This window comes from Muscardinus avellanarius (genome assembly GCF_963383645.1).
Source record: "Muscardinus avellanarius genome assembly, chromosome: 11".
NCBI lineage: Eukaryota > Metazoa > Chordata > Mammalia > Rodentia > Gliridae > Muscardinus > Muscardinus avellanarius.
The window spans coordinates 6,468,871-6,482,164 of NC_137797.1; the positions used below are offsets into that span (position 1 = coordinate 6,468,871).

A 13,294-nucleotide genomic window follows, 5' to 3' on the forward strand; every position below is an offset into this window, starting at 1 on the left:
GGGGCTCAGCTGAGTTTCTACAGAGCATCGTCTTTTGGCACCAGACTCCACTGCTGGCGTGTGGGAGGCTGGGCGCCGAGTCTCCTCGAGGACTGTGGCCAGTGGCCTCAGCTTCTCTTGACCTCAGGTTTCTGAGCACGCACGTCAGGGGAGGACTCGGGTGGGAGAGCAAAGCCCAGGCTTTGAGCTCTATACGCAGTTTGCTGGTCTTGGCTGACATCAGCCAGGCCTGACCTTGCAGAAGGCTGGGGCTGAGCGTCCTGGAAGCCACGGAAATGGCACACCTGCCCCACCCTGCCAAAGCCCAGGCCCCAGGAGGCAGGTAGCCCCCTGGCCTGCCACAGGGTGTGGGCGCCTGGCTGGGGTGGTGAGGCTCACCTGGACAGTGCGGCCCAGATGGGCTGACCTCCATGCTGTGCTCTGTGGCCACAGCCCCTGCCCACACCAAGCACGAAAGCTACAGGAAGCTAAAGGCTTTATTTGGCTTATGAAACTCCATGCTCCGGGAGCAGAAAGCACAGGGTGCCGCTTCCCAGCCGGGGGCTCAGCCTGGGCGGAGCTGCCGGCGACCCTGACGGAGACCCTGGCTGGCCGAGCAAAGGCGCCTGACCGGCGTTCACAGTCCCGCGCGGGCCTCACTCCTGGGGCCGCCCGCCACCGCGCCGGCCGCGGTTGTCGCGCCATATGCAGTAGTTGAGCGTGGTGGCGAAGGCCAGCCAGGCCAGGTAGGGGAAGAGGATCCGGCCAGCTGGCGGGCTCACCCGGTACCAGGCCACGGTCGTGGCTGCCGCTGTCCCGCTGAGGAGCAGGAGGTCCACCAGGGCCTGTGGGGACAGGGACAGGAGCCTGAGACACCACAGCCGGATGGAGAAGTCAGAAGCTGCCCGGGGCCACCCGCCAGGGTCCTGGCCACACCCTCCCCTTGCTGCCTGACCCGCGCTCTGTGACGGACATTGGCTGTGGCCTGGGCTGGGACGCAGCCTGTCCAAAGGCCAGGTCGGGGCTGGGGCTGAGACCTCCAAGATGAGTCCCAGAGGAACACTTTCTGTAACTGTCTAGACCGTCCCTGAGAGCCAGCTGGGAGGGACTCTGCTTCTGTGGTGTGGGCTTCAGTCTCAGCAAGAATCTTTCTCAGCAGCAGGGCGTGGCGGCACACGCTTGTAATCCCAGCATTGGGGAAGTTGAGACCAGAGGATCACGGTCCGCGGACAGCCTCAGCTACGTAGTGAGACCGTCTGCAACTCAGTGAGACCAGGTTTCAAAATAAAGAATACAAAATAGGGCAGGGGGTGTAGCTTGGAGGTTGAATGCCCCTGGGTTCCATCTCCAGACCCGCAAAAAAAAGGAAAAAAAAAAAAAAAGAATCTTTCTGAAAAAGAGACACTGGGAAGCCAGGCATGGTGGCCCATGCTTCTAATCCCAGCATTGGGGAATCTGAGACAGGAGGGTCATGGTTCAAGACCAGCCCCAGCTACTTGTGAGGCCCTTTGCAACTCAGTGAGACCCTGTTTCAAAATAATGAAAAATAGGGCTGGGGGTGTAGCTCAGAGGTGGAATGCTCCCAGGTTCCATCCCCAGTACTGCAAAAAAAATAAAAAGAGGGACTGCAGTGGGGCGTGTCTCAGTGGTGGAGGCAGCCTGGCCCGGGCTCAACCCAGCACTGGGAAAGGAGACAGCAGCCCGTGGGCTTTCCTGCGCACTGCCATAAACCCAAGCGGGGCACCCAGTCCAGCTGCAATCAGGGCCCATGGGAGGAAACTCAGCCGAGGGAGCCCGGACTCGGGTCCCCTCCTGCCCACCTCAGGCGCCCACCCTGCCTGGGGGAGCCAAGCGCCCCTTCTGTCAGGCCAAGGCCACACTTACCCAGCCCATTTGCCGGGCACCAAAGAAGATGGGGGGCCATGCCAAATTCAGGGTCAGCTGCCCAGCGTAGAGGCCCAGGGGGACCACGGCCTCCTCCGTGAACCCCCCCAGCTCCTTCCAAACCATGTAGGAGCCATACCTGAAACAAAGGCCAGGTCAGGGCCCACGGCGGGGACAGTGATGGCCCGGGCACGTTCTGCCATGGGCCGCTGTGTGGCCCCAGGGAAACTGCTCAAGCCCCTCTGGGGAGCGCGTGGGGGGAGAGCACATGGGCCACGCGAGTAAAGAGGGGGTCCGAAGCCGGCACAGTGGTGCACCCTTGTAACCCCAGAACTTGGGAGGCGGAGGCAGGAGGATTGCGGTGCGCAGCCAGCCTCAGCTACTTAGGCCCTCCGCAACTCGGTGAGAACTTATTTCAAAATTATAGCCGGGCGTGGTGGCGCACCCTGTGCTTGGGAGACGGAGACAGGAGGATCCGGCAGGTTTGAAGCCAGCCGCACGCGCTGGCTTAGGAGACCCTGTTTCCTGCCAGGCGTGGTGGCGCACGCTTGTAATCCCCGCGCTTGGGAGGCAGAGACAGGAGGATCGCGCAGGTTCAAAGCCAGCCGCGCGCGCTGGCTTAGGAGACCCTGTTTCCAAATAAAAATGTAAAAATAGGTCTGGGAGTGTAGCCTGGAGGTAGAAGGGCTTCCAGGAACCCCAGTACACCAAAAAAAAAAAAAAAAAAAAAAAAGATCCTATTTCCAAATAAAAACTATAAAATAGGTCTGGGAGTGTAATCCGGAGGTAGAAGGGCTTCCAGGAACCCCAGTACCACCAAAAATAAAGAATAGAGCCAGGCATGGTGGCGCACGCTTGTAATCCCAGCATCTGGGAGTCTGAGGCAGGAGGATCTGGGTTCGAGGCCAGCCTCAGCTACTTAGGCCGTCTGCAACTCAGTGAGACCCTGTTTCAAAATAAAGAATAAAAGATAGGGCTGGAGTGTAGCTTGGAGGTAGGATGCCCTGGGTTCCATCCCCAGTACCGACAATAAAAAAGAGGGGCTCTTAACCTCGCCAGGGGAATTGCCCTGAGGATGGGACCCAGGGCTGTGTGGGGCAGGAGAGGCTGGGGTGAGGGCGGCAGGAGGCAGCCTGGCCAGGGCCATAGGGCCGGCAGCACCACAGGGCAGCAGCCCAGGGCTCTGCAGCAGCTCGGAGATCGGCCCTTCTCACCCCTAGGATGGTGCCGAGAGGCGGCGGGTGGGCATCTCCCGGGCACAGCGGGCAAGGCCAAGTGAGGTGCCACCTGGGCTGGGCTGAGCGGGGATGGCCGGGTCTGTGCTGTCTTAGGACCTCCTGGTGGAGGTCAGCCAGGGTGTGGGGGCCCAGAATGGAGCGGGTGGATATGAGGCAACGGGGCCCCGGGGGCGCTGGCCAGCCTGGAGAGGGGGCGGGGGAAGACCCAGGCTTCAGGGCAATATCCCCAGGTGAACCCCCACACCTGGCCTGGCCTCTGCCACCTGCCCTCAGAGTGCCGAGTGCCCAGGGCCCATCCTGGGCTGGGTTGGCACAGAGGGAGGCAGGGAACATTCCAGAAGAGCGAGGAGGGGACTGCGGACCAGGCCCCAGCAGCGTGCAGCTCCTGCTGGAGCCACCAGGGGGCACCCCTCCCCACCCAGCACTTTCTCCCCCCACTCCCTGAGGCCTGGGGGTCTCTTGCCGGGTCCCCCTTGGTGGCCTGTGTTCTTGGCCAGAGCTGTTATTTGTCTTGGAAAGTGTCGGCTGGGCCCGCTGCCCACGCCGGCCACGAGCAGGGCCGGGAGCAGGGCCAGCAGGTGGGGTGAGCTGTCAGGCCACCCTCCCCGAGGCCCAGGAGGGGAAAGTTCGATTGTGCAAGCCGGGCCCTCGCCTGCGCCGCCCGCCCGCACCCGTGCACCTACCCCATGGCTGAGTAGAGCGTGCCCCAGATGGGCGGGAGCGCCCAGCGCGGCGGGTGCCAGGAGGGCTTGCGCAGGCTGGCGTGCCAGCGGAGGCTTTCGGGGTGGATGAAGGAGGAGGCCACGAAGGCCCCCACGTTAGGCATCAGCGTGAAGCCCACGGCGGGCACCCAGGGCGGAGCCATGCTGCTGCGGCTGCTGTTCAGGAGTCTGGAAGAGAAGGAGCCATGAGGGCCTCCCTGGAACCAGGGCGGCCTCCCAGTGTAGAGGCCCGGGGGACCACGGCCTCCTCCGTGAACCCCCCCAACTCCTTCCAAACCATGTAGGAGCCATACCAGGTCAGGGCCCACGGCGGGGACAGTGATGGCCCGGGCACGTCCTGCATGGGCTGCTGTGTGGCCCCAGGGAAACTGCTCAACCCCTCTGGGGAGCGCGTGGGGGGAAGCGGAGGCTCACTAGGGCGGAGGCCGAGGAGGCAGCCTGAGGAACCAGGGCTGGTGTCAGGGCGGCTCTGCCGGCCTCCTGTGGACCCTAAGCCCGTCGGCACCCCTGACCCGGCCTCCGTCTCCCCAGCTTTAGATGACGGGCAGCTGAGCGCCCGCTGCACACTCCGAAGGACCAGGGAGGGGGTGTCGACACATGACAAGAAGCCACCGGATTCAGTCCAGCCGACAGCAGCTCGGCCGCGCAGTGGGCACCGGGGAGCCAGCTGGGGCTAGGGCAGAGGCCGCAGGAGGGCCTCCAGGAGAGGGGCGCTGGCTGCAGGCAGGGGAGGCCAAGGCCCAGGGAGACAGGGCAGCAGAGGCCAAGCAGGCCTGGCCAGCAAAGGCTGTGGGAGGGGCTGGCCAGGAAATGCAGACAGCAACAACCCGACTCTTGAGAGTTTTATCTCTAAACTATACCCATCCCTATTTTGTGTTTTTTTTTTTTTTACTTTGAAATAAGGTCTCACTACATTGTTGAGGGTCTTGTTAAGCTACTGAGGCTGGCCTTGAAACTGGATCCTCCTGTCTCAGCCTCCCAAGTACTGGAATTACAGGCGTGGGCCACCACCACCCCAGAATCAAACAATGGACTTTTATCTTATTTAATTTGCAACAATGGGGATCAAACTCAGGTTCTCCCACACGATAAGCAAATGCTCTCCTGCTGAGCTCCACTCCCCCCCACTTGAGAGAGTGAGATAGAGAGAGAGAGAGAGTGTGAGTGTGTGTGTGTGTGTGTGTGTGTGTGTGTGTGTGTGTGTGTGTGTTAGGAAAACACTGGGAGTTGAACCAGGAGTATTTTACCTTTGAACTACGTCTCCATCCCTATTTTATTTTAATTTAGAAAGAAGGTCTCACTAAATTACTATGGGCCTCACCAAATTGCTGAAGCTAGCCTCAAACCTGCGATCGTCCGGTCTCCACCTCCCAAGTATTGGGATTTGGGGGCTTCTTAACAACGTGAAAATTGTTTACAACATAAAAATACTAAGTGAAAAAGGCAGAACAGAAAACTGACTGCTGAATGACCCTGATTCGGGCAAAAAAATAAGATAGCACATGCGCCCTTTGGAAACTGTAACAAAAGCAAGAAGACAGCAGGGCCATGGGCAGCGGGCCTTCCCAGGGAGCAGCTGTCCCCCGCCAGGCAGAGCTCTCCCCGAGGGGTCCTCTGGCCCTTGCCCTGGGAGAGAGCTGCACCTCGTCCTCTCAGCCAGGAAGCCCTGCGTCTGAGAGGGGCAGAGGATGGCCCCGGGACAGGCCACCAGCTTGGCTCGGCACTGTCCCCGCATTTCGCCCCGCCCCCTGCCGCTGCTTATCTCTGGGGTGGGACAAAACCCTGCTCTGTTTAACAAATGCAGCCGGTGCGGTGCGTGGGAAACTGTAATGAGCGTGTTCAGCGCAGGCCCCTGGCACAGCCGGGCAAGCAGGAGGCGTTCACACTGTACAGAGAGGGAGACTGAGGCCCAGGGGCCGAGGGTCAGGGCTGAGCGGGCCGCACAGGGCCGGCTGGACCTCAGGTCTCCTTGGGGGGTCCTTTCCCAAGATGCACCACTCTAAGTCCACTCTGAGCACCTGAGGGCAGCCTCACTCCCGAGGGCCCCTCCCACAGGGGTCAAGGTAAATGCCACTCTGAGACCCCTGGACACGACCCACAGAAATGGTACCCTTAGCCAGGCGTGGTGGTGCACACTCGTAATCCCAGTGCTTGGGGGGAAACAGGGAAAAGGTACAGGTTCGAAGCCAGCCTCAGCTACTTGGTTAGGCTCTCAGCAACTCAGTGAGACCGTTTTCAAATAAAATAGAAAATATATATAAAATATAAAATAGGTCTGGGAGTATAGCCTGGAGGTAGATGGACCCTGGGTTCCATCCCCAGTACTACAAAAGAGAAAGAAAGAAAGAAAGAAAGAAAGCCCCAAACACAAACACTTGCCCAAGCCCAAGGAAAACCCAGCAGGTGCCTGAAAAGAAACATTCTACACAACAGCAGATGGGTGCTACCTGGGAAGCTGGGATGGGAGGATCACAGGTTCGAGGCCAGCCTCAGCCACTTAACGAGCCTTGTTTCAAAATTTAAAAAATGCAAAGGGGTGGGGATGTAGCTTGGAGGTAGAATGCCCCCAGAAGCTCCTTCCCCCCAAAAAAAATAAGTTCTATGGTCATGACAGGCAAAGACAGACAGAGAACAATGTCGGCACTGCAGGAGACAAGGAATAAGAAATAAGCAAGCACAGGGGGGACCCCGGGCCTAGACAGGTGGGAGGCTGAGCGCCCTGAGGAGTCCAAACGAGGGAGGCTGTCGTCCAAGTGCATGCTGGGTAATCTGTGCCTTAGGAAGCCGCGGGGTGGGGCAGGCGGTTACTTTTACAACTTCTATAAATCAACAACCAGTTCCACATAAAATGTTCCACGCAAAGCATCCAGGCGAGCCAGGACGCCTCCCAGGCCCGGCTTAAGCTCAGTTCTCGTAACTCCAGTCCTTGCCGCCGGTCAGTCTGACCGGTGGACCCAGGCTCGTGCCACCCGCGGCCAACCCCCACACACTTCCACCCCAAGACCCTCGGCGACTCCTGCGGGGCTTTTTTCTTAACTGAGGTGGGACTCACTGAACGTAAAAAGAACTTCTGGCTGGATATAGTGGTGCACGCCTGTGATCCCAGTACTTGGGAGGCTGAGACAGGAGGATCGCAGGTTTGAGGACAGCCTCAGGAAGGAGTGAGACTCTCCTCAATCTAGCAAGACCTTGTTTCAGAATAAAAATAAAACAGGACCGGGGGTGTAGCTCAGAGGTAGAACGTCCTGGGTTCATTCCCTAGTACCACAAAAATAAAATAAAATGAGCAGACACCTGGACGCGCACAGTTCAGCAGCACTGGGCATATTCCGACTGCTGCCAGCACGTTCCAAAGCTTTCTTTTCTTCTTCTTCTTGGCACCGGAGGCTGAACCCGGGGGCATCCCGCCTCCAAGCTACACCCCAGCTCTATCTTATTTTTTATTTGGACACAGGCTCACTAAGTTGCAGAGGGCCTCAACTAAGTTGCTGAGGCTGGCTGCGAACCGGCGGCCAGCCTGTCTCAGCTTCCCAGGATCACAGGCGTGCGCCACCGCACCCCGCTCAACACTGTCATCCAGCTCCTGCGGCCACCAGCAGTCACCCTCGCCCTGCCCAGGCCTAGGCAGCTGCCTCGGGTCCCTGGCTCGGCGTCTCCTGCGCCTCCCATGCCCACAGGAGCCCAGCGTGTCACGGCTTCCTTCCCGACACCCTGTTCGGGAGGCTGGTCAGCCTTAAGGCCCGTGGCATAGCTCCTCCGCCGCTCGTCACCCTGCACAGCAGCCTGCAGGGGCCGGGCCCGGGAAACCCAAACAGGACCGGGTGTCCGGCACCCAGGACCCCTGATGTGCAGGATAAGCCAAGGCCGGGGGTACTGGCCCCACAGCGTGGAGCTGGGAATGAGGGATGGAGGCACAGGTCCCGCTCCCTCTGCAGCTGCCCCCACATGGGCCTGCCCCTGCCCCACCCAAGGTCAGAAAACAGGGAGACCGGACGCCCCGCGTGGCGAGCCAGGGGCAGGGAGCTTCCTCTTGGGGACCGCCAGCTCCTGAGTCACCGCCTGCACGGGCAGGCAGGGGTGGTGCCCACCAAGCTGAGTCAGCCTGGGCCGGCCGGGGCAAAGCTCTGGGGCAGGGCCAGGAAAGGCCCAGAGTGGGGCTGGGACAGGGGCACGGCGCCCACCTACCCTTTACTGTGTGTGTGTGTGTGTGTGTGTGTGAGAGAGAGAGAGACAGAGACAGAGACAGAGACGGAGACAGAGACAGAGACAGAGACAGAGAGGAGACTGGGATGAACCCAGGGGCATTCTACCTCTGAACTACACCCCAGCCCTTTTTGTTTTATATTTTTTATTTTTATATTTTGCAGTACTGGGGATGGAATCCAGGGGTATTCTACCTCCCCCACACACAAGCTCTACTTTTTATTCTTTATTGGCTGAGACAGGAGGATCGCACAGGTTCGAAGCCAGCCTCAGCTACTGAGTGAGGCTCTCAGCAGCTTAGTGAGACCCTGCTTCCAAATAAAATAGAAAATAGGTCTGGGAGTATAGCCTGGAGGTAGAAAGCCCCTGGGTTCCACCCCCACAAAAAAGGAAGAAAGAAGAAAGAAAGAAAGAAAGAAAGAAAGAAAGAGAAACAGGGTCTCACTGAGTTGCGGGGAGCTCGCTAAGTAGCTGAGGCTGGCCGCGAACCACCATTCTCAGCCTCCCAGTTCAGGGATTATAGGCGTGCCCCACCACACCAGGCTGTTTTTATTTTTTTTATTTTTTAAATTTTTTTTTTTTTTTTTTTTTTTTTTTTTTTTTTTTTTTGGTGGTACTGGGGTTCCTGGAAACCCTTCTACCTCCGGGCTACATTCCCAGACCTATTTTATACTTTTTTTTAATTTGGAAACAGGGTCTCTTAAGCCAGCGAGAGACTGGCTTCGAACCAGCGTGCTCCTCCTGTCCACGCCTCCCAAGTGCGCCACCACGCCCAGCAGGCTGTTTTTATTTTGAGACAGGTTCTGGCTAACTTGTTGGGGCTGGCCTCAAATCTGCAAGCCTCCTGCCTCAGCCTCCCAAGTGCCAAGATGACAGGCGAACACCCCTACCCTCAGCTGCCCCTTCACTTCCATCTTCTCCACAATGCGGATAAAGAGCCAACTCTCAGCTCTGCCTCCCACCCGCCCGGGACCCAGGCCAGGTCCTGTGTCAGGAACATGCTGCCCCGCCTGCCCCCAAGGGGTGCAGGGGAGGCTCTCAAGGAGGAAGGAGCAGAGCGGGAAGACCCCCCCCCCAGCTGCCCAGAAGTGAGGGCTACAAGAACCAGCGCTGAAGCCGGGCGTGGCACGCTTGTCATCCCCGCGCTTGGGAGGCTGAGACAGGAGGATCGCAGGGGTTGGAAGCCAGCCTCAGCTACTTAGTGAGGGTCTCAGCAACTTAATGAGACCCTGTTTCCAAATAAAATATATTAATAAAAAAAAAAAGGTCTGGGAGTATAGCCCGGAGGTAAAAAGCCTCTGAGTTCCACCCCCAGTACCACCAAAAAAAGAAAAAGAACCAGGCTGGGGGCCACCCACCCAATTTCCTCCAGGGGAGGAAGTGGCCTGGAACTCAGACCAAGGCTGAAGCCCTGGAACAGAGGCGAAGATAGCTGGGCGTGGGGGCGCACGCTTGTAATCCCAGCACTCAGGAGGCCAGCCTCAGCTACTGAGCGAGGAGGCCCTCTGCAACTCAGTGAGACCGGTTTCAAAATAAAGAATAAAAAATAGGGCAGGGGGTGTAGCTCGGAGGTACGATGCCCCTGGGTTCCATCCCCAGTACCACACACACACAAAAAAAAGGTGACGATGCCCTGCGCTGACCACTGTGCCCTCCAGCCTGGAGGCCCACTCACAAGGAGCGTCCTGGACATAGCAGGGCGCTCGGGCCCCGCTCAGCTGGCTACTCTGTTCTCCAGCAAGCGCGCAAGGCCGTCCTGGGCGGCACTGGGCGCTCAGGTTCATCCCGATGGTCCCGGATTCATTTATTCCTCACGCTGCCAACAGGCACCTCTCTCTGGCCACACCCCCCACTTGACTTTCATGGGGACTTTCATGGGGGAATAAATTTACTTTCCAGATGAAGAAAGTGAGACGCGGGCGTGGTGGGCACGCTTGTAATCCTAGTACTGGGGAGGCTGAGACAAGAGGATCACGGTTCGCGGACAGCCTCAGCTACTTGGTGAGGCCCTCTGCAACTCAGTGAGACCCTGTTTCAAAATAAAGATTAAAAAATAGCCGGGCGTGGTGGCGCACACTTGTAATCCCCGCGCTTGGGAGGCAGAGACAGGAGGATCGCGCAGGTTCGAAGCCAGCCGCGTGCGCTTAAGAGACCCTGTTTCAAAAATATAAAATAGGTCTGGGAGTGTAGCCCAGAGGTAAAAGGGCTTCCAGAAACCCCAGTACCACAAAAAAAAAAAAAAAAAAAAAATAGGGCTGGGAGGCAGGTGTGGTGGTGCACACTTGTAATCCCAGCATTGGGAGGCTGAGATGGGAGGATTGCGGATCGCGGACAGCCTCAGCGTCTTAGTGAGGCCCTCCATAATTTAGTGAAACCCTGTTTCAAAATAAAGAATAAAAAATAGGGCTAGGGTTAGGGTGTAGCTCGGAGGTGGAATGCCCCCGGGTTCCATCCCCAGACCCACAAAAGAAAAAAGAAAAAATAGGGCTGGGAGTGGTGGCACACACTTGTTATCCCAATCAATATTCAGGAGGCTGAGACCGGAGGATCACAGTTCACGGACAGCCTCAGCTTCTACTGAGTGAGGCCCTTCACAACTCAGTGGGACCCTGTTTCCAAATAAAGTATAAAATAGGTCTGGAAGTATAGCCCGGAGGTAGAAAAACCCCTGGGTTCCACCCCTAGTACTACCACACACAAAAAAAAAGAAAGAAAGAAAGAGAGAAAGAAAGAAAGAAAGAAAAAATTAAAAAATAGGGCTGGGGGTGTAGCTCAAGGGTAGAATGTCCCTGGGTTCCATTCCCAGTACTGCAAAAAAATAAAAAATAAAAAGACTAAAAAATAAGGCTGGGGTGTAACTCGGAGGTACAATGCCCCTGGGTTCAATCCCCAGTACTGCAAAATAAGAAAGAAAGAAAGAAAGAAAGAAAGAAAGAAAGAAAGAAAGAAAGAAAGAAAGAAAGAGAGAAGGAAGGAAGGATGAATGGATCCGGAGTCACAGAATGTTCTAGGCCTGGGGGGCTCCAAGGCCCGCTACGCCCCTCCCCCTGGCCCCCTCCCCCTGGCCCCAGCTCTGGGTCGCAGGGCCCTGGGTGGCTTCATTCCCCGGCTGCAGGGCTGAGGGCAGGGTCAGGTCAGTAGGCCTCGCCTGCTCCTCCCAGAGCCAGGAGGCCTCTCAGGACCCGGGGCATCACTCTGTCCCCCGCAGTGCCAGTGCCCCGCCCCCCTCTAAGTGCCCCAGGGTGGGACCCCATTCTGCTGCTGCTCATGCTTCGCCTCCTGCCCCTGGGAAGTGGGGGCTGAGCAGGGATCCTGGGTCTGAGGCCCCCCAGTCCTCAGGTCTCCTGGGGCAGTGACCCAGAAACGCAGGAGCACCTTCTCTCTGGTCCCCTGGCGGCTGCAGCCAGCCCCCTGGGTTTAAAGCCGCCCCTTGCCTGGCGTGGTGGCGCACACTTGTCATCCCCGCGCTTGGGAGGCTGAGACAGGAGGATCGCACGGGTTCGAAGCCAGCCTCAGCTACTTAGTGAGGCTCTCAGCAACTTAGTGAGACCCTGTTTCCAAATAAAATACAAAAAAGGTCTGGGAGTATAGCCCGGAGGTAGAAAGCCTCTGGGTTCCACCCCCAGTACCACCAAACAAATAAAAAATAAAAATAAATAAAGCCGCCCCTAACTCCTTCGCTTCTGGCTAGCTCATTATAAGTCTGTGAGCCTTTTCTCAGGCCCAGACCGGGGACCACGGTGGGGGGCCGGCCGCACCCACCATCTTCATGAGGACCGCGTGGGCGCAGGCCCCAGGCCCCTTCCCACGTGGCCGAGGTCGGGGCGCACTGCCCTCGACAGAGGCCGGCTCCGGCCTCCCTTGCACAATCAAACGCCGCGAGCAAACGCGTGTTCAGAAGGGAGCCAGAGTTCACGGGGTGGCCGCGCCACCCGACCCACGGCGGGCCCGGCCGGGACCCTGCGGGCGGCGGGGGAGCCCGGAGGCCGGCTGGGGCGGAGGCCGGCTGGGGCGGAGGCCGGCTGGGGCGGAGGCCGGGCTGGAGTCCGAGGCCGGGCTGGGGCGGAGGCCCCCACGCGGGCCCTGCAGAGCCCCCAGCCGGGGCCGGCTCGCCCCCCGGCTCGCTCCGGCCGCGCGGTCCGGCAGCGGGGACCCGGGGACGGAGCTCGGGCCCCCAGCCCGGCCCGCGGGCAGCTCCTGCCTCGGTTTCCCCGCTGGCCCCGGGCCGCGGGGTCGCAGCGCGGGGCCCCCGCCGCCCTCGGAGCCCCACTCACCGCCACCGCCGGCTCGGAAGTGCGCGCGGGACGGCCCCGCCCGCCCCACCCCGCCCGCCCAGGCTCCGGCACCGCGCGCGCCCGCCCGCCCCGCCCCGGCGGCGCCGGGCCCTGGGCGCTGCGGCCCTGGCTGGCACCTTCCTGCCCGCCTGTGCCCCCATCTCATCTGTGGGCTGGGCGCGGCCTGCCGAGCCGCGGGGCTGCCAGGCCACGCAGGCCCGGGACGACCCGGGGCCCGGCGTGCCAGGGTCCGCGTGCCACCTGCGGGGCGTGCCCAGCCTGAGCCTCGGCCCTCGCCGCCCATCCACACGCGTGGCTCGGTGGCGGGAACCCCGGGCTGGCCCTGCAGGTCACTCCACCTGGCCGAGCCCCGCGGCCTGCACCAGCCGCGGTGACCAAACCGGTCCTCCTGGGACAGGAGAGCCTCGGCTGCACTAGGGCCTTCCTAGGGCCGGGCGGTTTCTCCTCGGTGGCCCTTTCTCCAAACACACACACACACACACACACACACACACACACACACACACACACACACACACAGAGTTTTTAGAGTATTGGGATAAAGCCAAGTATAACCTGGGCTAGATTCTACTCATCTTTTTCTTCTGATTCAAAACTAAACAAAATATTTTCCTGCCGGTAGACACACTGTGGCCCTAAACACTGCGCCCTGCTCCTAGTGGGATGTTGGGGGGCCGCCTCCTCCCAAGGCAGCCCTCACCTCTTCCTGCTTCCTGGCAGCTGCAGGGCCTGGCCTGATTACAAATCCCCTCCCCTGGAAGTCCCGGGGAGGAGACAGACTGTCCCTCAGCTCAGCAAGGGAGGAGACAGTCCCTCAGCTCAGCAGCACCGTGGTCAGGGCTCTGTGCCATGAGGCAGGGATTGCTGCCCCCTCCCTCAGGGTCCCCCTGCACATCAGGGCCAGAGGAGGGGCTGAGGACCCACCCGCAGGCCTTGCCCTCAGGTCGATCACACCCCCGGCCCGTTCTTTCTT

At 59.5% G+C, this 13,294-nt stretch overlaps 1 protein-coding gene across 1 annotated transcript; it reads right to left on the bottom strand.

Annotated features, from left to right (window-relative positions):
• Positions 1-635: 635 nt before the first annotated feature.
• Positions 636-12,330, bottom strand: TSPO (translocator protein; the record flags this gene model as incomplete). The annotated part of the gene is made up of 4 exons (XM_080705768.1): positions 12,301-12,330; positions 3,785-3,991; positions 1,864-2,002; positions 636-824 (listed from the first exon to the last, which is right to left on the bottom strand). Exons 2-4 carry the CDS (start codon positions 3,964-3,966, stop codon positions 636-638), a joined length of 510 nt encoding a protein of 169 aa, XP_080561894.1. The 5' UTR covers positions 3,967-3,991; positions 12,301-12,330.
• Positions 12,331-13,294: the final 964 nt, after the last annotated feature.